Genomic DNA, 23620 nt, shown 5'->3' on the forward strand with positions numbered 1-23620 from the left:
AACCAAACAAAAACTCATCTGGAAGGAATCCTAACTGTTTAAAACACTCATGATTTAATAATGTCACTCATTTTGAGATGTTCTGTAATTTTTAACAGAATACTCTTGAATGGTTTTATTATTTCAACACTGATTATAACATATATTCATTCCTATGAATATAATGCACTGTAGCAGTTAATAAAGCCAAAGTCCAAGGGGTAAAAAAATACTTTCCTTGAAAAATAAGGAGATGTAATTGTAGGACATTGGGAAACATATGAGGCAAACCGATAATGTTTAATTAGTAGAGGTGTAAAGATTAATTGATTAAGCGATTAATGGATTTCTACTCCCACAATCCAACTGGATTGATTTGTCTTTGGCAAGTTGTTAATCGAATCAACCTATTCCATTAATTAAATTGTTTCTAAAGGAATTAAATTGATTACATTGATCTTGGAAAGTACCATTTGGATTGAGGCATTTTACTAAAACCTAAAAACAACTAAGTGTCATCGCAGTGGACAACACACATGTGATGGTAGCAAAAAATGATCAACCATCATTACAGTCACAAAATGTGAAAACAATTAATTTGACTAAGACGTGTGAGCACATAGTGTGGTATAATGTTCTAACAATGTTCTGCTAGTACACCAAAGCTGACAGACTGGTGTTTTGGGTGTGAACAGTGGGAACTGAGCTCTCTCAAAGACTCAGTTCAAGGTTAAAGAGACCCGTGTTGGTAAAACTGGTCAGTGAAAAGTGACCGGAACAGCGCTTAGTTAACTGCAGCTGGAATATTCCACTAATAGACCCTAACCGCTATGGACTCTGAGTCGTGGGCTCTGTGTAATGTAGAATTCTCTCCTGTGCAGCTGAACACACAACACTAACATACCAGACTCACTTCATTGTTGTGGTGAGTCTGGTACTCTAGAAAAAGACGAGGACGTCTGAGTCAGCTGTGAATCTCAGAAGGTTCCAGACCAAATCCAAAGTTTGTACATTAGTTATTCAGTCTGACCAAAACAAAACTGTGTTTGTTCTTCATTAGAAATCCTCTTAAAATTAATGAAAGTTTGTTTTTTCAAGCTTTTTATAAATTAACAATAATTTCCTCCTTTCTGCATCACGTTGATTGCAGTGATGATTAAGTGGTAAATAATACTTTCATTTGGAAATCCATGTTTATAATAAAGATGAGGATATGCTATTAATCAATTTATAAAACCCTGATTATCTTCTTTCTTCTGTCTTTATCATCTTAACCCCTTTATGCATCAAACCTCTGCTCCAAACTCTGTCATCAAGGGGTTAATTCTATTTTATTTCTATTTTTATTTTATTCTAATTCTTGTTTCTATTCAAGTTTGAGAGACAAGTTAAAATAGAGTTTTTATAATCACGTGTTTCCTGCTAATGTGGGCAAATTTAACAGAAACTTGATAATAAAGAGAAATAATATATAAAAAGGTTTAAAGTGATTTATTTTGTCGATATATTTTAAAACATTTTTTAAGCTGTTTACACCATCAAAGAGCAGAGAGTGTCCTTTTTAAAATCGGTACACCCACACTCACTCAGTCTGAAATAATTAACTGTAACTGTGTAAAGAAATGTCATCCTTATGGGATGAATCATTTAATATTCAGTAAGTTTCAAGCACCACCTTGATGTAAAGCTGCCCAACATAATCACCTCGCAAAAATACAGTTTCTTTTTTCTTTCCAAATGTTAAATAATCACATTTCTCAATAAACAATATCTGTCTGATAAACCATGAAGCAAAAGTTGAATATAAGATCATTCTTAGAGAAAAAAATATAGATATTTTAGTAAATGTTAGTAAAGTGGCCATTTTTCCTCAGATAAAAACCATGAAGTGTTTCTCTTATTTTGGTTAATTAATATAAGGAGGCAGTCACACAACAAACATAAGAAATCACTAAAGAATTAAATACTCAACCAAATCAAGGGAATGTACCGAGGGAGGGTGTCCCACAAACGAGAACAGCTCTCCATTTCAGCTTCATCATCATCACCAGTTTTTCTTCCTCATATGTCACAATGCCAACTTTTCTGAAGCTCTCTGTATCTGAGATGTTATCCTGATGTCAACATTGGACCGTTTCTACAGTTCCCATGTTTGTCTACAGTATTATTAGCATCTGTGGTGAAACTTGGCCTCAATTTTCCAGTGTAAAATAATGTTTTAGCAAGTAAACATAGTCTGTTTTACATCAAATGTTTCTGGGCTTAAACTGGAACTCAAATGGAGTCGACCACAAGCTGAATGCTATTGCTCCTCCAGCTTTGTGAGCGTAGATCTTCAGCAGTGTGTGTCGTCATTGACTCTGCTGCTCTGTGCTCCGTCCAGGTGCCAGCCTCCACACGGCCGACAGTCGGTACTTTTGGTTCCACCACAGTGAGGGTGACACCATGTCTGTCCAGGACCCCAGAGATATGGACCTCTGCTCCGCTCTGTGGGCGGTGGTGGCGTACGTCGTGGCAGACCTGCAGGACATGCTGCCGAGGTAGCAGGAAGTCGGGGCGTCGCACGAAGACAATTACTGATTACAAACGGAAGTGAAGTGACTTTATGAATAAATGATTATAACGGGGGTTGTGCCACTTTTTATACATTTGATTTCAAACTAAATTATTTTGATGTCGATCAAGCTTAGAGGTTGATGAATATTTGCCAGATTTGGATTTATTCTATGTATTTTTTTTATTTTAATTTCTGCAGACACACTAAATGATTTTGGAAAATTGTTAAATGAATTAGTGAATCTTCCTTAAAGCCCCACTCTGATCAACTTCTGATCTGTTTTCAAACTGTTCTCAGTGGTCTTTTAATTATAAAAGTTTAAAAATCTGTATCGTTTTCTAGAACGTAGCTTCTACAGTGGCAGGAGTTCATCAGAAATATGCCTGTAAGTTGTGGGCGAGTCTGTTTGCATGGAGTAAGCCCACCCCCACTTCCCATCATCCATCTGTTTACACTCTCTCCCACTAATGGGAGAAGGCTAACCAATGTTAGACCTATTCAGATGGACAGTTATAGCCATCTATATAGACGTCTACATCCATGAAGACGTTCATGGATGTAGACGTCTACAAGTTAATGAATCAGAATGGTGCGTGGCCCGCACGCACCATTCTGCTCTTGATTCACAAGAATTTGAATAAAGAAATATTTAGATATGCATTTTTAACCTTAATTTATTTTACATATGTCCTCCATAAGAACAATGATTTTCATCAAATAGATCTTTAAAAAGTCCTGCAGGAAAAGACCTGTAGAGTTTTTTTTTTGTGTACTTTTCAGATGTTCTTCAAAACATGTTAAATAAAATACTGGAAGATTAAAAACAACAACTGAATAAATGAATGACTGTCTACATTTTTTTCTGTATAATTGTGTAATAAAACATTCGTACAGTCAAGCTATTCTTCCTGATTTTCTGTAACTATTGACTTTAAAAAAAGGAAGATGAAGTGAAAGTCAACTTGTAACTCTCTTCCAACTTAGAGAACTAAAGCTTATTTTTCTGAGTAAAGCAGAAACGAAGCGAGAAGTTTAAAATCAGAGGGAAAAGATATGACATGTTGACTGCAGGTCACGGTAACTATGGACACTGCAGACCATCACTAAACACACATGGACCCAAACGCTGCAGCTTCCTGTGGATGAAGTCAGGGTTAGTCAGTCAGGCAGCAGCTGCAGACAGTCATTCTGTGGTGTTGAAACATGCTAACTGGGACATTTTTTTTTTGTCTGGTGAACTTCTCCCTCTGCGTCAGTCTGGCTGATTTATGGTTGACGTTTGATCGTGAAGAAACATCTGTAGAAATTTGAGTCATAGGGAAGTGACTTGATGAGCATGCACTCTCTCACCTGAACATCCCATTCACTGTAGTGCTTCAGTTCCTGTCGGGTTTTCTCTGGATTTATTTGAAAAGTTGTCTTTGTCTTTACAAATGTATGTTTATCTCAGAAGCTTTCTGGGTAAAATATTAATATGTCCTTGAGGTGATGTTCCAGCTGCACCAGTTTGTCAAAACAATGGGGATAAAAAGTATTTATTCAGCCACAAGTTGTTCAAGTTCTCCCACTTAAAAAGATGAGAGGTCTGTAATTATCATCATAGGTATACCTCAACTATGAGAGACAAAATGAGGAATAGAAAATCACATTGTCTGATTTTTAAAGAATTTATTTGCGAATTATGGTGGAAAATAAGTATTTGGTCACCTATAAAGAAGGAAGGTTTCTGTCTCTCACCGACCTGTAACTTCTTCTGTAAGAGGATCCTCTGACCTCCACTCGTTACCTGTATTAATAACACCTGTTTGAACTCGTTATGTATATAAAAGACACCTGTCCACAACCTCAAACAGTCACACTCCAATCTCCACTATGAACAAGACCAAAGAGCTGTACAGGACACCAGAAACTAAATTGTTGACATGCACCAGGTCAACAATTTTCCAGATGAGGATTGGGAGAATGTCCTATAGTCAGATGAAACCAAAATACAACTTTTTGGTAAGAACTTTACTGTTTGGAGGTGAAAGAATGCTGAGTTGCATCCAAAGAACACCATACCTACTGTAAAGCATGGGGGTGGAAACATCACGGTTTGGGGCTGTTTTTCAGCAAAGGGACCTGGATGACTGATCCGTGTAGAAGAAGAAAATGAATGAGGCCATGAATGGTCAGATTTTGAGTGAAAACCTTCCATCAGCAACAGCATTGAATATGAAACATGTTTGGCTCTTTTAGCATGACAATGATCCTAAACACACTGCCGGGTAATGAAGGAGTGGATTCATAAGCTCCAGGAGTGTCCTAGCCAGTCTCCAGATCTCATAGAAAATCTTTGGAGGGAGTTAAGTCTTGCCCAGCGACAGCCCCAAAACATCACTGCTTTAGAGGAGATCTGCATGGAGGAATGGACCAAAATACCATCAAGTTTGTGAAGATTTACAGAAAACAATTGACTTCTTTTGTTGCCAACAAAGGGGATCTAACAAAGTACTGAGATTAACTACCAAATACCTATTTTCAATTTCCACCATAATTTACTGATAAATTCTTTAAAAATCAGACAATTTGATTTTCTGGATTTTTTTCCCCTCATTTTCTCTCTGATAGTTAAGGTATACCTATGGTGAAAATTACAGACCTCTCTCGTCTTTTAAAGTGGGAGAACTTGCACAATTGTTGGCTGACTACATACTTTTTGGCCCCCCTGTATGTGTTTGGATTTCATCATTATTATTTTTTTTAGTTTGTTTCCCTTTTAAAAGTGAGATAAACATTTATTGGTGTATAACCTTAATATGCTGATACAGGAAGTGGATAGTTAAGACCACTAAAAGAATAACGGTTAACTTCAGGCAAAAGCTCCTTTTATTTTGTTTAGTAGAGACAAAATCAAACTTTTAGTTATTTGGAAACTCATCAATAATGAACAGAAAACAGGCAGATGTCAATAATTTTTAATTAAGTCACCAGTCATCTTTCGATTTAAGCAGTCTTAGTGAAACAGTTCAGTAACGTAGACCAACTTTAAAGGAAGCATCTGAAATTCTTAGAGGAGTTTGAGTACAGATCGCCTCCTTGTGGCCAAAAACAAGTCCTGCTTCTGCTGACCTCACTTTCAAAACTGTTCTACCAAAAGAAATCCAGAAATCTTATTGCATGCTTCTGTAGCTGCATATTCTAAGGGATCTTTATAAGTATTCAATATATGCTTTTCTTTAAAAAAAAGAAAAAAGAAAAAAGAAACAGATTCTGGTAGACCTTAACATTGGGCATATACATATTTTTAAACAGTAAAAACTGCTTTGAAAGAGAGAATTATACACATTTTACTGAGCTGATTTCAACATTTATTTGAAAAATAACAATAAAGGAAAATAACAATAAAGATTTGAACATGCTCATGTGGCTACTGGTCTTCTGGAATTAAAAACCTTAATTCCGTTTTGCGTTGAAGATCGAGCATATTTGGTCAGCAGGGCTCCGGTGGTCTGTTTCTCCCCACAAAGGTCTCTGAAACAGAAGACGAAGGTTGCAAAAATAATAATAATAAGGCAGTCTAAGCTTTGATGTATTTTGGCTGCTTACAAACAAGAAAAGAACTCACTGTATGTATGGCGTGATGTCCTCTTCCGTCCATTTCTCTCGGAGCGTGAAGAGGTGGTTGAAGCGCTCCTGAGTGTCTTCGGGGAGATCTTCTATCCTCAGTAGGCAGATGGTTTCTGGATGGGAGCTGCGGTCCACCAAAGCGACTCCCTGATGATTTTACAAAGCAAATACGTCAAATATTCATGTTAGATAAACTAAAAGTTTTCTTTGCACAACTAGAACTAGGAGAATCACCTTCAGCTGCTCCAGTCTGGTGCTCATGCCCTCTGGGACGCTCTGCTGCCAGACTTCCTGAAACTCTTTCAGGTTGAACTTGATGGCGTTCTGCAGCAGCAGAAGAGCCAGGCCTCGGCACACTTTCTCCTCGTGCAGAGCATAAAACACCTCATCTGTGGAGAGGATGATGACTGTGTGAGACTTTAGCGCCAGTTTTCCAAATAAATCACATGTTCCAGATGTGCAGCGTCTCCGTACCGTTTTCGGTGTAGCGTTTCCCGTAACAGTTCAAACAGTGTTCGATCATCTGTCTGGGAAGATGAGTCACAGAGATAAAAACACAAAAACTCTTTCAAATCTTTTTTACAATAAAATCCTCCCATCAATTAATATTCTATAAGAAGTTTGCTTAAGGATTCTATACATTAACATACCTCGGCTCCAGTGGAGCTAGTTCATCCAGACTGGTTTGGAGGGGGACCTTGTTGAAGGACCACGACTCTGAATCCACGAGCTGAGTCACATGACCAAGCAGTTTTATTTCATAGTCAAAGTCTAGGACTCTCCAGTAGCCTGGAGGGAAGAAGAGACACCCCACCAATACATCAACAGGGATTTTATAGAAAAAGAAGGGATCACTAAGAAAAAATAAAACTATACCATCGATCTGACAAGCATGGATGACTTCCAGTTGGCTTTTTATCTCCTGCTCGCTGGCCTGAATCCTCTCCAACAGATCTTCCATTGTGTACTGCAAAAACAACCTTATTAGTGCTTGACCTGCAGCTCATTTTCAGTATGTTGTCAAACCCATTCACCCTGTTTTCTGTATTCTCCTCTTGTCCCCTTAAAGTGGGCCCCTCATACGGATTTTCCATCAAAAGCTTCTTTAGCTTCTTCAACTTTGGCCGCTGTTTCCTCAACTCCCAATAACTGTTGCAGAATCCCCAGACCTACGGCGGGACAGAAGTCGATGTTCACATTTGTACAGTTGTTGCATAACGCAGCTCTGGCTTTCCATACCTGAGCGTGCACCACCTGAGGGGAGTCTTCACTGCCGCCCAGCTGATCTGGGGTTCTGCATTCAGGTACGAACAGCAGCAGGTTGGATGTGTCGGCTATTTTCAGATCGTAGGTCTTGTCGCCGCTGCAAAGTACGGCACGCTCATCTTTATCCCCTCGAATTATGAGACTGCAGAAGAATGAAACATGGAGATTAGTTGGAGGTTGTTGTACTGGAGAACATGCCTGCTTCTGCAAATGCAAGACCGGTTTCTGGTTATAGATGTTTAATTTATTCTACTGAAGTTATGAGTCTATTCAAATATTTAGTTATTTAAATGAGTTATCACATAAATATGTTTCTTAAAGCACTTTAGAGACCAAATAGCCACTGATTTAACCAGTTAAAATAATTTTATTTATTAGTTTGACACACTTAATAGTATTAAAATCAGCCAAAGTATATGTTTTAAGCATTTACTAGTTTTATCTCATAAAAGGGAGTTTCATTTTTTAAGAAGAGCTTCAATCAGATGACAGAAAGTTTTCTTTCTCTTGTTTCTCTTTTCTCTTAACTTTATTGCACCTTTTAAGTTGACAGAAATGGAAAAATAGTCTCAGCAGATGGATTCACAGACTACGTACCTTTCACCAGTTTCGATGTGTTTGCACAGCGTGTCGTCCAGCTCCATCAGGCAGTAATCTGCAGAAGAAACGTTCTCTCCAAAGGACAAACAGTGGATTGTTGGCTGCAGATCTTTCTCTTTTAGCTTAGCGATCTCCAACGTCGCCTTAACCTCTTCTAACGTCCTCATTTCCTCTATAATATATTAAACAGAGAACCAAAAACCGTATAAGAAGTGATTAATAAAAGTATATATTAGATTAGATGTCTAGTTGTCAATGTTTTCTTGTCGGAGTTTCCCGCACTCTCATAGACAGGAAGTGACGCAACTACTTCCCATTCACGGAGCGTTAGATAAGTAATGAAATAAAATAAAATAAAAAGTTGTTCTTAATTTAATTTATTTTTGTGTTATTTTCGAGAGATTTGTTAAATTATATTTTTTAAAAATCGTCGTTTAAACAACAAACAACACAAGAGTAAATAACCGCAATTTAGATAACCTATCTGTTAAATTTAATTTACTTTGTTACGTCTGAAATTATTATTATTATTTTAATTCTGTATATGATTTGAATTTTGTGATGAACTGCTTTTAATAATTCAACAAGAACCATCTAGTCTAAAATATTAATTTACCAAAAACAAATCAATTTCTTGCTCTTTTTGTGTTTCAGAGATTCCACTGTGTCATTAGTAACAATAAAGGCTCTAAAAACGGTATTGTTTGATTTTTTTTGTTGCTTTTTATCACTTTCATCAATAAAAGTAGAAAGGTGAACGTGGCTTATTCTGCAGCCTTAAGCGGAACATGAAAGTCTCACGTGATGTTGTACCCGGACGAAAACACTGAACGGACCGCAACACAGATCGAGGGTCAAACATTGAGGAGAATGAATTCATAGCTTCATTAAAATGTCGAGTTTCTCCAGATCTGCTCAGGTAAATATAATAACTAATCTAATTTAAACATTTCATTTCCACACTTTAGCTTCAAGAACGACTGTTTTAGGTTAAACAAAAATATTAGCGTGCTAACGAAGCAAATATGTCTTAAAAAATAATAACTGCCTAGCATACTATTTGACCAATCTACTTTAATACCTTATAGCAATACATGATTTTTTTTTTATTAAAGGCAGTGTTACTTATATATAGTACATTTTCTACGGATGGTAACAGGAAGTTCGTAACCACTCTTGTCTCTTCTTCTCAGCAATGGGCGACCTTCGCCCGTTCCTGGTTCCTCATCGATGCTCGGATGCAGCCTCCCGGCAAAATCGCCTCCACGTGTTCAGTTCGATTACAAGGGAAACACAAGCCCATCTACCATGCACTGAGTGAGTGACGGATTCATCCTAAAAGTCAGTTGTAGGGACTTTAAACTTGACAGTACTTGCTTAATGTTACTGTAAGCAGATGATCCAGTTTTTATACAAGAAAAATAACAATTTCAGATAATAGATCTTCACTTTATTCTTACTAGTTTTAAAATTTAGGACGGTTAATATGTCTGCTTCAAACTTCAACTGACGAACTCACAATTCTTTCTGAATTAAAAATGAAAATCAAGCCTCATTGTGGAAACAACAATTCAGATCAGCTGTGTTGATGACATTTAGAAGCTTAATAATACATTTACAATAAAATACAATTAGTAATATTAATAAATTACCCCCTTTAGGAAAAAAAATCTGATTTTCCTGGTCTTTCTCACACAAAACCACATTTACTTTAGAAATTATGGATTGTTGCTTAAACTCTTCCTTTGTTTATTTATTATTAATAATAGTAATAATAATAAACTTTATTTATAAAGCACTTAAATCACCCATGCACACCCAAAGTGCTATACAACAAGAGAGAATAAAAACATATAGAGAATAAATAAAACTTGATTAAAAGTGTACAATGAAATACCTGTAAAGTTACTTTCTTAAAAAAAAAAAAACATATCACAAAAATACATTAAATAGAGTAAATGAAATGTGGTGGGATAAAAGAAAGAGAGGGGACCTCTTCAGCCAAGTTTAAAAAGTGGATTTTAAGAGAGGGCTTAAAAACAGGGAATGACAAAGACTCTAACATGAGTTGAAAGATCGTTGCCGAGTTTAAATAATTTCATCTGTTTAGTTTTTGCCTGAAATCTTTTGTTTTTACATAAATGACATTTCTGCTGTCAGAAGTAGAATGAAACTGACGTTAAAATGCTCCAAGGTGTTTGACTTTCATCACTAGAGGTTTCACATTTGAATAACAACCTGGAGAGTAAACCTGACACCTTTGTAACGTGTTCACAGGTGACTGTGGAGACCACGTGGTTGTAATCAACTCCAGACACATAGCTTTCTCTGGGAACAAGTGGGAGCAGAAAGTTTACTCATCACATTCAGGGTAAGTGTCTGTGGAAAGAAATATATATTTTTAAATACTTTTTTTTCTCTGGTTTCCTTGAGAATGAAGGCAAACCTTATTGTTTTTTTCTGTTATTAAACAGTATTTACAGTATTTTATAACACTTTGCTTTTTAGTTGTACTTTTGCCCATTTTACAATAAAACCCTAGCAAAAAAAAGAAAGCAGATTCCTTACTAAAGTTGTAGATGTTTATTAATTTCAGAAAGGTCTAAAAATGTAAGTAAATTTGTTTAAATCCTTTAAAACATTTAAACAAAGCCTTATCCCTCTGTCCACTACAGTGTACTATGTAGTGCTGGAACTTCATCTGAAAAAGCACACATTTCATTAAACTATGACGTGATAAACAACTTATTGTCCTGTCTTCTAAATATGAAGACTTTGGAGAGATGTTGATGGATAAAAAATCCAAAGACTGAACAAAAATGTGGCCCTGTGCCTCTGATTGTGCTGTCAAAGTGATGCAAGTTCATTCTGCCAATAGTCAAAATAATTTAAGAAAATGCTGATGGAACAGTTATCATAGCTAAATTAGCTGTTGAAGGTATTTTTGTGTTTTCACTTTGTATTTATCTTTTTTTTTTATCTCAGAGAGGCTTTAGTTAAAATAGTTTTTCCTGTTGTTTTTTTTTTCTCTTGAAGGTATCCAGGTGGATTCAAGCAGGTCACAGCTGCGCAGCTTCACCACAAGGATCCAAAAGCTGTAAGACCTGCAGAAACTCTTCCTTTTTTTATTCTGTGTAAACTGTAAAATAGCTAAATTAGATTTTAGAATGTTTCATTTTAGATGGCAGCAGATTTTGATTTATTTCTTGAATTTGGTGCGTAAATCTTATGGAAAATCAAAGTGTTCCAGTTGCCAACTGTCCATTTGCTTTTTCTATCTGTTTAATTCATGAAGTGGGATATTTTAAACACCCCAGCATTTTGTTCTATTAGTCGAAACTATTAAAGGACACAGATATAACAACATATTACACAGTGTATTTAAAATAGAAAAAATTATATATATTTATATATACATATAGATAGATGGATAGATATAGGTTCTGCTGTCACAGAACAGACGGTTTCAGGAAATAGGAGAATATTTATTATTAAAAAACATGCAAGCTGAAAATCTTGAAAACACTTCTAGTCATACAGAAACATTTTCCTTTTCATCTGTATTCTTCCAGGTGGTTTTGTAACAAATGTAGTTTTTTATTTCTGCATACAAATCTGGAGCACGACAGCACAGCATTACATTTCTCATTAAATGTGAGAGCTTGGAAGCTTGGCAAACATAGAGCGAGCAGTAGGAAAAGACAGCCGGCTGGCTCGTCAGCACCGATTCTGTCCAAAATTTCTCTTTAGTCATATTCCAGCGACTTTTCAGGTTGTGTCGACACTTTGACAGAAACACAGTTAAAATGTAAAGGTGTATTTGGGAACATGAAGAAGAGGTCTCTATTTGTTGTGTTTGTGGTGTCATTCTCTTTATTTGTTGCCCTTTAGATTGTGAAGCTGGCGGTTTATGGCATGTTGCCTCGAAATCTTCACCGACGCACCATGATGCAACGATTGCACATCTTCTCTGACGATGTACGTCTGCTTCAACTCTTATTTCAATTTTTTTTTAATACTGCAGGAACTAATAGTTAAACGTGTAAGTCATTATTATCATAATATAACTGGTAAAATATTTTGATTTTGCAAAGATGCTTTATTTATTTATTTATTACTTCAGGCTGCATGCAGTACCGGTATGCTTTTTGATCACACTGGGCCACCGTAGTGCTCTCATCTTTGATTTGTTTTTTTTAATAAACATTAAGCAGTCATGTGGAGATGCATTCAAGTTTTTTTTGACAAATAAAGCAAATTGAGTCTTCATCAGGATTTCAAATGAGGTAAATTTGTCAATAATCAGTTAAATTAAGGAAAAACTGCCTTTTATTTTGGTTATAAATTAAAGCTGATGGATTCTGATGTGTTATGAATATGTGCAGATACACAAAAAAAATTATTCAAAGGTCAATCTGTGCTTTTCAAAAGCTCAGAGCGTTGGATTGTGTGTATGTGTTATATTCTCTGACCTCCTCATGTTTCCTTTATTATTTCCCATTTCCCCAAAGTCATTCCAGGTTTTTTTTTCACGTTTGTCCATCCCTTTCTAGGTGTTGCCAGATGACATCCGAGCCAACCTGACAGAGGAGCTTCAGCAGCCCCGAGCGATCCCCAGGAAGCTGAACGAGTACACCCAGGAGGAGGTGGAGGCGTTTCCCAAGCTGTGGACGCCGTATGTAGACGCTCACAAACACCTGCGATTTGTCGTCCGTTGAGGACTTTCCGTCCACTGATGGACTACATCTGTAATATCTTGTGTCTTGCATTGATGATGATGAGCCAGAAGAGGGAGATGTTACGCAGACTGGGCCCTCACAGCTGGTGTGTGTGTGTGTGGCTGCCAAGCCGCTCTGTGATTAGTTGTCAGGAATTGTTTGGATCACGGTTGTTTCAGCAGAAAACCTGAGTTACGGTTTGGTTTTGTTGTGTTTCACTAAGCAACAGACGACTGAAGGAATCGGCATCAAAAATCCAAGCCGTTTGTTCTGGTTCGGTTGGGTTTGGTCTCCTCTCATGCATAGAGAATGAGATTCCGTTCGTTGCTCCGACTGCACAAACACTCGCACACAGCTGTGCAGTCGGCGTTTGTTGGCGCTTTACGACATCCTGAGCAGAAAGGCAGCTGCAGAGGGACCCCAGGTTTCTTCATGGGAACGACTCCACTGTTGACTGATCCTCAGATATGAGCATTCTTCCAAATGGAAGTTGGTTTTTCGTCCCATGTGAACTTTCCTGAGCCGCTATAAAACAAATGCAGGCTTCTGTCCAAACGTTATTCAGTCTACGCCGAGGCTCCAAACATCAGAAATGTCACAAACCTACAAGGAAACTCGGATCTTTTCATCCTTTCCAGCTGCGCGTTCAGTGTTTTCCTGCTAAAGAGTGACAGAGAGCACATCTGTTTCTCAGCATAATCATATTCATGGCTTTTCTGACTCAAGCATTTTCAGGCTGGGATTAAAATGACATTGTGACCCCCCCTCTCTCCCTCCTCCCGTTTGCTGGCATAATGTCATCATTTCTCCACTCTCACCTGAAGCAAACCTCATCTTTTTCAGGTCGAAAGCGTTTCACTTTTACAGCCTTACATCCGTTCGTCGTCCGGCGTCGCGTTCAGGTCAGAGCTGCGGCTCCTCGTTCTCAGAAGTTTAGAAAATGTCAGGTGGGTGTAAATATTTCACACCCAATCTGAAGTTAATTAACTTCAGGTGTATTATTTTCTCAGCATTAGAGGCGTCCGGGTGTAATGAACACTATGGATTTTTTTTTCCTGAACAGTAAATGCCATGACATCAGGGAAGTCACATTTGTTCAATACCTTCGTTTTATTAATCATAGAGCTTGTTCGTCTAGATTTTCCTTCGTGCATGTTCTGCTTTCATGTGGTTCTTTGGAAGCGAGAACAGGAACATTTTGTCTGATTTAAAAAATATAGTACAGCTTTAGTATTATACAGTTTTAGCCGAATCGTTTGAAGTTTTTCATTTGGAGGAAAGAAATGTTGGTTTCAGGGATGTTGCTTTTTACATGAGTGCTTTTCATATTTGGTCTGAATTTTAATAAAATATGTAAAATTTCTGTTTGATATAACAAATAATGATGAGAAGACTTTTTTTTTTATTTGGTTTTGATATTTATTATACCCAAAATTAAGATGATAAAGAAGATACTCCAAATAACAAAAAATTTGCCGCAATGACGCGACATCTCATGCTCCTCGTGTTGTTGTTCTGAGGCACTGAGTTCCACTCTTCCTCAAGTCCTACATGCAGTTCTACCAGGTCACTTGGAGGTGGGGAACGATTATCCAGGATCTGCTTCGGCTGGTCCCTGACGTGGTCAATAGGGTTCAGGTCGGAGGTCATCGCTGTCTATACCATATCAATCAAACTTTATTTATAAAAGCACTTCTCACGCTTTGTGCAACTCGAAGCACTTTTTATTTAAAACATGCAAAAAATATCAGAATAAAATTTCAACCCACACTTTAGTGTCGTATATGTATGAGCCCCTCTGCACAACACACACCAACAACACACTGCTGTACATGATGACAGGGTTTTTGTGTTCTATCACTTTTTATTCCCCTTTTATATCAACACCACTACAGCCTCTTGATATGAATTCAGCTTGAAATAAAAAAAAGGATAAACACAGAAAGAGGATGCTGGCTTGAGAAAGGAGGAAAAAAAAGAAAGCAGATAAGATCTGCCCAGTTTCTCATCCATCATCTTCCTTCATGCCTTCAGATACTAATGTGTTCTGCTGTTTCCTCCACAGACCCGAGGATTACAAGATGAAATGAAACCAAAGCGGCTCCGCGTGTCCAGAACCCTGAAAGCAGCCGCATCCTCCGCTTTAACTGGAACTCTGATGCTTCGCGTTCTGTGGCCAAAGGGGCATTATGGGATTGAAAAGGACATCAACTGATTCTCTACGGTCACACGCGACACAAAACCATCCCATTCTTTTGCTGCTGTGCGTCTTCAGCTTCATTCTCTACGATCGGACTGTTTTCTAATCTGAACTGAAGTGTAACACAGACCTTCTCCTCTGAGGGGTCAAAGGATCCCCCTCACTGATGCTTGGAGAGGCTGTAGGAGCACAGCTGACCCGGACCTTCAACACTCGCCTTCGATCAGGCAAAAATCAGTTTGTTTTTCATGATCATACCTCCAGAAAGAGATCAATTCTGGCTTTTGAGGCGGACATCTGTTACAGCTGGGCCCGCTTTTTAAACGCTTCAACAGGGGAAACCGGTTAATGCGTTGCTATGACAACGTCAACGTGCCACAAATGTTAACTGTGGTCAGACTTGTCTTTGTGTTTTCATTAAAGTAACACCTTTATAAACGAGATGTGTGAACTTGACTGATAAACAGTTCTGCTGCAGTTCTTGCATTAATGTCCCATCATGCTTTGGTCTATTGTGAAAGTGTTCCCAGTGGTCTTTTAACCCTTTAATACCACAGCTCCGGTGTTTATGTTCTTTGATTTACTATAACTTTTCAACCGTTAACACGATCAACGTAATTCCAGCAGATTCTGAAGGAGAAATGCGGCGCAAGCTAACCAGGGCTGGGTATCGATTAGGATTTCCAGAAACGATTCGATTCACAAGAGCCTGGATCGATTTGATTCCGGTATAGTTTGATTCTTCAATTCAATTACATTTTGAGATTACGCATTTATACACATTTGTTTAGAAATACATTAATAATCTACTAAATGCTTTGAATATATTTATATTAATCTGATACAGTTCACATACTGTAAAATGAGTGAAATAATGAGATTGTTAATAGTATACAATGTTACATGGATTCTCCAAAGGAGAAGCTCCACTAAAAATGTTCAGATCATTAACATTGTGAACATTGTTCTGCTTCTCCTGGAGGGCGTTTCAATTTGGCCACTAGGTGGCGATCGCGCTTTAGCAGTACACCTTATTCCAGAAGAAGAAGCAAAAAACTGTTTTATACCACAAATGGTTACTTTAAAAATATATTTCCTTAAAAGAGTTCATACCTGTGAGTTTATAAAGATGTTCATTTAGCCAGCAATGCTTGTTTAGGTTGACCGAGCGTTAGCGTTAGCCATCCTATGGGAAACTCAGTTAAACGTTAGCATCGTTAGCATTTTAGGTTATCAACTTACTCATGATGGCAAAAACAAAAACAAAAACCCTCGCAGAAGCGCCTGTAGATTGTCACAGAAAAATGTGCATCTGGTGTGAATTGCAGAAGAGTGGATGCCGTGTGCATTCCGCTCCACAGCGCCTCTGTATCCAATGTGAACCTAGCGTGAGCGTTTACACCCTTTACCGATGCTAGTCTACAGCCCCTCACATCCACAACTTAACTTTAACAGTGCAACACAAATGGGGAGCAATATTAGAGCTATCCAGCCGTACAGATTTGAGCCAGATGCTAGTTTGGACAAGAAAAACAAAGATGTACATGGATCTAGTCGTCTACAAGTGGATACATCAGACTGGAGTGTAGCGGGGAAGGTGTTTTCTACGACACTTTTTTTCCAACAAATTTTTTTGGGCTGCTTCTCATTCACAACGATTTGAGTAAATAAATAATCCGAAATGCAATTTTAGGCGTAATTTTCATTCCATATGTCCTCTACTGTTAGAAAAAGGCCTTAAGAACTTGTTAAAACCACCAAAATCCGCATTAATGTGAAAATCTGGTCAGTCTGTGTGGAAGAAAACACCACAGAATTTGTTTCCTTTGAGTCATTACAGATTTATTGGTTATAAAAAAACAAACATGAAATAAATACGTGTGTTTTATTCAAAGGGAGTGTGACAGTGAGATGTTTCTCCTCAGCGGTCTCAACAGATGAACCTTTAGGATGATGATGAAACCTAAATAAAAAAAAAATCCATTTCACAAAAAAAAGGTCAGAGCTGAGATGCTTCCACTCCACTGCAGCTGAAATTTACATGAAAATGAACAGAGATTAGCTTTAGTAAACAAACCTGAAGTAAGAGTGACAGATAAGTAAATGGAATTATGATTAATGTTAAAGTAAAAGAGGTCAGGTACAAAAAAATGTGATAGGAGATAATTCAGTAATGAATCTTACAACTTCATACCATCCATGTCTCTGATGCTCGTTCATTTACACAATGAGAAGACTATAAGTGAAGGGGAGAGGGGATTCATTGGTATAAAAAAAGCATCTTCTGATCAGTCATTTCACCGTAAAACAGTGGAGTCAGTAAACACTGAAACAAAACGCGTGTCCACTTACACCATCGATGGGCGGCTCAAAGGAGACATGCAGTTCCACAGAACAAGTGAAGATGGACGGAACAGATTTTCACCGGACAGAGCGAACAGAAATCAGGCACTTTTAGAACCTCCCTTTCACAGAGAAACCACACAGTTATGTACATACTTTCACCCGCTGGACGGGCAGGGAGGGAGGGCGACCCCCCCGCCGCCGTCTCTAGATGAGCGGCGTGATGTCAGAGTCTGATTCGGCTCGAGCGCTAAAGGCGAGTCCGTTCCTCCTCCTGTGCCCCCCTTCCCTGCTCATGCGTGTACCTCCTGACGACACCCGGCGATCTCAGCTCCACGTCCTCAGAGTGGCTCGGGTGGTAACCGGGCGGCATCTGAGGAGGTCGTTGGGGGTAGGGGTCGCTGTGGTAGTAGGGGTCCTGCTCCTCTGGCCTGTCCTCCCCCTCCTCTTCCTGCTGGTTGTTGTTGTACAGCACTGCAGCAGGGTTGTATGGCGGCCTGTAGGGAGGGTTGTAGGCCTGGTAGCCGGCGTGAGGCAGCGGCTGGACTGGAGGGTGGGAATATTTAAGGTCAACAGGGGTCTGCCTCTGGGTTAGAGAGCGGTTAAGGACAGCCTTGGCACTGAAAGCATGTTAGATGCTTCAAAGCAACAAACAGGCATTGTGCTGTTAACAGAAGCTGAGGATCATTTTTTACTAAATTATTAAATGTGAACTTAAGGTGTGACTATATCTTGGAAAAACACTAATCAGGTAGATGCTTTGCTAACTAAAGCAGCTAATCAGCAGCAAAGATTCAAGCTGGAAGAATTGTCCTGGAATGTGCGTGAGCTACACAGCAACCCAACGCAGGTAAAAGCCGAAAATCTGGTGCGGATAATGTTTTAAAATATGCAAAGATTAGAGGAATGGAGTTTGAAATCCACTGCTGCGAGCTTAAACCGTGCTTAGAAATCCCAGAAAAGATGACAGTCTGGCAGAAATGAGGAGGAGAAGAGGAAGATGGTTGGAGAATGTTCCTCAGTAATCATTCCCATAGCCCTGTTGAACTTCAAAGCAGAAGGAGGGATAACCCAGGGAGGGGAGGAGAGGGAAGAGGGGAGGGGAAACAAAATGAAGGGAGAAGATGTTAGCTCATGTCAGGAAGAAAACACCAAAGTTTTGACCCTCAAAAACAGCCGTAACAGAACAAAAATGAGAAGATTCCAGCTCGATTTAAAGGAAACACCTTTAGTGAACCCAGAGTGAGTTAATGACAAACTGGAAAAGTTACATTTCCTGAAATAATGCTAGTGTGAACGTATTTACCGAGAATGGTGACGCAGTTTATTTGAACGGCTAAAGGGATTTACTGAAAATGCTAAATTTGCTAAACAACCTGAAATTTCATTAAATAACTATCGAGCGCTGAAGTTGACTTAAATTTTGCAAAAATTTGTAGTAAAATTGCTTAAAAATTTCTAAAACACACCAATTTTGCAAAGAACATTTAGCGTGTTGCTTAAATATGAGCTAAACTCAAAATTAGCCCAAAAAACCTTCGTGGATGCCAAAATATAGTCAAAAAAGTTAACTTGTTGCCATAGCGCGTTGCTTAAATAGGCTACTAGCAAAACTTGCCAAAAATTGCCTAAAACTAAACTAAATTAGTCAAAAACGTTAGCATGCTGCTAAAATAGAAGCTAAACGCTAAATTAGCCTAAAAAACCACAGTAGATAACAAATTAGCCAAAACGTTAGCATGTTGCTAAAATATTAGGTAAAATCTTTGAAAATTACTATAAAAGATGAAAACATAGCCCATGAATATATTTAAAGGCTTGTCACTAATTTACTTAAAATGTTGAAATTTGAAGTCTTTTTTGTTCATTTTCTACGATGCATATTTTGCTCAATATTTAGAAAATTATAAAGTCTATAAACGTTAAAAATACGAGCAGTAATATCCTTAACAAGCTGAGCGTTTTGATACCAAGATTGCTGAAATTGCTGAAAGTTTGATTGAGTTTTTACGTACAGAAACTAGCAGTAGAATCACTTTTGTGTGAATGCTTACAAAGCATTAATAAAGCACATTTGAATGGCTGCACAGAGAAAGAGATTTGTTGTAGTTTAAGGTAAAATCCTCTGATTTAAATCAATAAAAGCAACTTATATGTAAAAAAAACAAACAAATTATTTATCTCAAATACAATTACGCTGCACTTTTGTGTATAAAACAGCTCATTTATACCTAAAAGGAATAATTAATTTCTACCGGTGTAACACTGCAGGCAGCAAATAAACAACAAATGTGGGAAACAGCAGTTCCAGCCTTCCAGGAGCTCTTCTGTTCAGTCCTGCCAGCCTGCCATCCCATATTTGCTGGAAACTGGGTAAAATGGGGGAACACGCCAGACTCTTTCTTAGCTAGTTATCCTCAGACAGTCCTGACTGTTTCTGTGCCAAACAACTGCTGAGACTGGCTCTAGACTTGAAAGACCTGACTCACCGTGTAGTGAAAAGGGAAGGAGCAGCTGGAGTCAAAAGTTTAGGTAAACTATTATGTCAGTGAGAGCCTTACAGTAAACTGGACTCTTAATTTGAAGTGTTCACTTTGCAGTTGGATGGAAAGCTAGAAAAAGGGTGATTTTGTTCATATAAACAAAGTTGGTGTTTGAGTCTAAATAACTAAACCTTTTGTACTTAAAATATCTAAAATTCTTTGAATTTAAAAGCTCGTTTCTACTGAGCGGTCTGGTATGGTCTGGTATTTTGTGTGTTTCTATAGTAAAATGGAAACGCTCAAAATACTGGACCGTACCAGGCCCCCATCGGTTGTAGGTCCATAGAAAAATGGAACAGGACGGTTGGGGAGGAGTTGCTGTAGCCATTCGTTGATTGGCAGAAAGTGATGATGACATTAGAAAACACCAGTATAGCGCTAAGCTAGCAATTCTGTTTTCCTGCCTGAAATATTATTTCCAACAACCTAAGTTACTGTTATACACGATGTAGAAAAAAGTAAAGCAAAAAAAAAAAAAGGCGAGCTGCTGGATGACCTCCATTGTTGTTGCTTTTCTAATTGTCGCACTACAATGACATGCTAGCGGTTTACACCACGCATGCACAGTGAAAACAAACTACTCTGTGGGAGAGAGGCTTAACTGAGTAGAAACACCTGCAAGAAGTAACTGGACCGTACCGCACCAGCCCTTATTGTACCGGACCAGACTGCTCAGTGGAAATGAGGCTTAAGAAGGGTTTTTTTTTCTCCACGTAGTCACTGCGGTGAAGTTAGTTTTAGGTTGGATATTCGACAGACATTCGCTCTGTTCATATTTAGGGACCGTCAACAAATGACAGAATGTTTCTTCTGCTGAGCTTCAAGGTAAGCTCACTTCTTCACTAAAAACATTCTACTGTCCACATATTTCTTTGTCTGCTTCTTAAATATATATATTTCAACTTTCTTTTAGACTAAATCAATTATTTATCTCTTTTATATACCAGAAGTGTTTTTTTGGCTCAATCGTGACACTTAATAACTGATGCTATTAATACATTTAAATTTTGACAAATATATATTTTATTAATTCATTAAAAATGAATTAATTACATGTTGATGCCACTTTTAATCACACTTTGGTCACTTTTTTCTTTAAAATAAAAATGTCTTGTAGATGATTCCTTTTTACCTGAAGACAGTTTATCCTTATTGTCAAATTAAAATCCACACCGTGGAAACTCTCAAAGTCCCTATAAAGAACATATTTATCACAAAAACATGAAATGTGGTCAAAACATTAGTTTAAGCTTTAAACTTTTCTGTTAACTCACACTACAATAAAGCCCGTTGGAGCAATGAAAAACAAGCAAACGGGACGTTTGTTCAGCAGTGTTATCTGTTTGCACAGCCTGCAGGACACAGGTAGGGAGTTTTTTTTTTTTTTTTTTTTCTAACGCAGAAAAATGTTTGATGTTCATTTCAGAAAACTCATTTGAGGGAACAACTTAGAGGATGTTGTGGAACTCCAGTGTTGTGATCTTCTCTTGTGAAAAAAACAAAGTAAGCAGGGATTCTATTAAGCCCAAACAACAAAAAAAATAATGGTGACAAAAACAACATTTATGGGCAAATTACAGCTACCATGTCAGAGAAGACACACCCGGTCCTTTAAAAAGTGGAGATTTTCTTTCAAGCGGTCAGAAAGTCCCAAAAGGCCACATTATAAATGGCAAAAAAGGTTCTAAAGTCACAAAGCAAAATATATAAAAAAGTGGAGTCTTTTAGCTGATGAAGTCACGTCTCACTCATCCGCTTCTTTTAGGATGTAATATATGAATGCTGTTACAATCTCTGGACAAAAGGCTCTGCGTGTCAGTATTCATACTAAAACAAGTTTAGTGTTTATGCCTGAATGTCTAGAAAAGATACAAACGGTCCGATTGGCCTTTTAACTTCTCAGACTGTTGCAGTGGATTCTTAAACGTCAGAGTGGAGCGACAATAAAAGTTAAATTGTTTTGCTTTCCCCTGAGAGTTTTACGAGGACAATAACTGTCTGAGAGGCTGTAAAAGTACAACTCAGCTGTTTTACGTGTATTTTAAACAAACTGAAGAGAATGACATCTTTCAGCTTGTTTTTGCATTTCATGTAGTTTTAAAACAATAAAAACACGAGACATTAAAAAAACAAAAAAAAAAAAACAAAAGTTAGTTGCAGGTTGCTATTTACTCTCCATATTAACTGTGCAAGTTCTGCTTAACTTAGATTTGTAAAGAAATAAAATATAAATAAACTATTTTATTCTAGATTGTATTCAGCCTTAGCTGTCAGATCCTAAACTATTTCTGTTTCTGCATCAATAACTCCTTTTGTTGTGACTTAAAATAACACATTTATGACTTAATAAATGCAGAATGACACAAGGTATTATTATGCAGTCTCACGAGTCAGCTTTATCTGCTTCAGCACCGCTTTCCAGTTAATTCCTGTTTAATGTCTTTCACTTAGTAAAATGTGCACCATAGAAAGCGTATAGCATTAATCAACTTTGTAGCCACCTGAAATTGAATCAGGAAGAACTCCTTTTTGTCCAATCACCACCAGATTTATTTGATCTAATTTCCCATTAAACCCCAATTGATAACATTTTACTTTTCTCCTTAAACTCTAATATTTTGATTAATTTTGATCATCTTTAATGATAATAAAAATCTGTGAGTTTAAGACCTAAAATAAAATAAGTTCTAAAAGAACTTTAAGAATAGTTTGCTTATGAAAGCTATAAATAAAATGAAATGTTAAGCCTTTTTATAGAGTAGATGCTCACCTCCCACATTGTATCCAAGACAGGAGTTCTGGTCACAGTATCCTGGTGGACCGGTTGGTCCTGTGGCTCCAGGAGTTCCCGGCCTACCTGCTGCTCCCGGGTTACCTGGCCGACCAGGTGGACCTTGACTGCCGGTCCGACCCTCACCTGGCGACCCTGAAGTCACAGGAAACATTACAAGAATTCTGAGTTCCACTAACAACTCCAGCGGTTTGACACAAGGTGAGAAGATATTATTAAAGAAAAATGGATGAAGAGGAGCAAAAATACCCCAGAAAGGTCATTGAATGATCGCCCCTTGAATCTTTCTCTCCACTGGGGGCGTTAAACATGAGCTTTGCTTGTCCTCTATGAGCGAGTTGATAGCAGATCTCCAGAGGCAGGAGAGCAGAGCTCTTAGCTAAAAACACTGTTGAATGTTTTTAAAGGATTAACGGCTCCAGCAGGACTCACCCCAATAAAAATATGAAATCAGTATTCTGAGGTTAGCTGGCTTTGCCAAGAGCTAGAACGATCATCCCATAATATATATGAATAAGGACAAAGACTTCATTCTTCACGCATCCAAGTTTTCTCCTTCTTTTTGCATTTGCTGACCATTGAATGTTTTTAGGTTCTGTTTGTATGTTTTGAGAAAATTGATGGCAGTCAGAGCAAATAACTCATATCCCACCAACCATGTATTCAGCTTCTGGGCTATTTAATTTCACCAAAGCAACAATTTAAATATTTTTCTTTTTTTCTTTTTTTTTTCATTTAAACTGATAAAAATCAACGAACAAACGGTAGGTTGAGTACAAAAATGGAGGGCAAACCAGAAAAATAAATATTCAGACGGAATTGGAGCTCAAGAACTGAAGGAAATGTCACTTTTGGCTTTTATGTAGGGATTTTTGCAAGTTCAGATTCTGAACACTTTGATGGATCTTACCAGGAGGACCGGGTGGTCCTCGAGGTCCAGGACTCCCGATGCCTGGACTGCCCCTGTCTCCCTTTGAGCCCGGCAGCCCTGAAAATAGAAAAATACCATTAGTT

General features: G+C 37.9%; 4 protein-coding genes across 8 annotated transcripts in view; 2 read left to right on the plus strand and 2 right to left on the minus strand.

Moving 5' to 3' along the window:
* The window catches only part of LOC112143208 (carboxypeptidase Q), a 19294-nt gene extending 15915 nt beyond the window's left edge, over positions 1-3379 (plus strand). For all 3 annotated transcript variants that reach the window (XM_024267010.2, XM_024267009.2, XM_024267011.2), the window contains one exon: positions 2363-3379. In XM_024267010.2, coding sequence (XP_024122778.1) covers positions 2363-2523 — 161 coding nt within the window. In that variant the 3' untranslated portion in view covers positions 2524-3379. The remainder of the gene's footprint in view (positions 1-2362) is intronic.
* A 2098-nt stretch (positions 3380-5477) lies between these two features.
* Positions 5478-8323, minus strand: dscc1 (DNA replication and sister chromatid cohesion 1). Its single transcript, XM_024267012.2, has 9 exons — positions 8009-8323; positions 7385-7553; positions 7180-7314; positions 7022-7112; positions 6796-6934; positions 6620-6672; positions 6380-6534; positions 6144-6292; positions 5478-6049 (listed from the first exon to the last, which is right to left on the minus strand). Exons 1-9 carry the CDS (start codon positions 8176-8178, stop codon positions 5938-5940), a joined length of 1173 nt encoding a protein of 390 aa, XP_024122780.1. The 5' UTR covers positions 8179-8323; the 3' UTR covers positions 5478-5937.
* Positions 8324-8770: 447 nt separating this feature from the next.
* mrpl13 (mitochondrial ribosomal protein L13) lies at positions 8771-15372 on the plus strand. Its single transcript, XM_024267013.2, has 7 exons — positions 8771-8930; positions 9205-9328; positions 10289-10382; positions 11048-11108; positions 11903-11989; positions 12565-12686; positions 14795-15372. Exons 1-7 carry the CDS (start codon positions 8904-8906, stop codon positions 14817-14819), a joined length of 540 nt encoding a protein of 179 aa, XP_024122781.1. The 5' UTR covers positions 8771-8903; the 3' UTR covers positions 14820-15372.
* A 1377-nt stretch (positions 15373-16749) lies between these two features.
* Positions 16750-23620, minus strand: part of col14a1a (collagen, type XIV, alpha 1a) — a 130152-nt gene continuing 123281 nt past the window's right edge. For 2 of the 3 annotated variants that reach the window (XM_024267014.2, XM_024267015.2), the window contains exons 46-48: positions 23517-23594; positions 22586-22741; positions 16750-17818 (exon numbers count right to left, since the gene is read on the minus strand). In XM_024267014.2, the coding sequence (XP_024122782.1) occupies positions 17523-17818; positions 22586-22741; positions 23517-23594 (530 nt within the window). In that variant the 3' untranslated portion in view covers positions 16750-17522. Of the gene's footprint in view, positions 18320-22585; positions 22742-23516; positions 23595-23620 lie in introns of all 3 variants that reach the window. The other variant, XM_024267016.2, reaches the window with a different exon arrangement.

This window comes from Oryzias melastigma, linkage group LG16 (genome assembly GCF_002922805.2).
Source record: "Oryzias melastigma strain HK-1 linkage group LG16, ASM292280v2, whole genome shotgun sequence".
In the NCBI taxonomy this organism is placed as follows: Eukaryota; Metazoa; Chordata; class Actinopteri; order Beloniformes; family Adrianichthyidae; genus Oryzias; species Oryzias melastigma.

Bases quoted from the DNA above. Each gene is read 5' to 3' on its own strand.
- mrpl13 (XM_024267013.2), top strand. From the start codon at position 8,904: ATGTCGAGTTTCTCCAGATCTGCTCAG. The intron at 9,329-10,288 runs GTGAGTGACGGA...ACGTGTTCACAG, and splicing joins GCCCATCTACCATGCACTGA to GTGACTGTGGAGACCACGTG. The intron at 11,109-11,902 runs GTAAGACCTGCA...GTTGCCCTTTAG, and splicing joins ACCACAAGGATCCAAAAGCT to ATTGTGAAGCTGGCGGTTTA.
- dscc1 (XM_024267012.2), bottom strand. From the start codon at position 8,178: ATGAGGACGTTAGAAGAGGTTAAGGCGACGTTGGAGATCGCTAAGCTA. The intron at 6,293-6,379 runs GTGATTCTCCTA...TAAAATCATCAG, and splicing joins CCAGACTGGAGCAGCTGAAG to GGAGTCGCTTTGGTGGACCG. The intron at 6,050-6,143 runs GTGAGTTCTTTT...CTTCTGTTTCAG, and splicing joins GACATCACGCCATACATACA to AGACCTTTGTGGGGAGAAAC.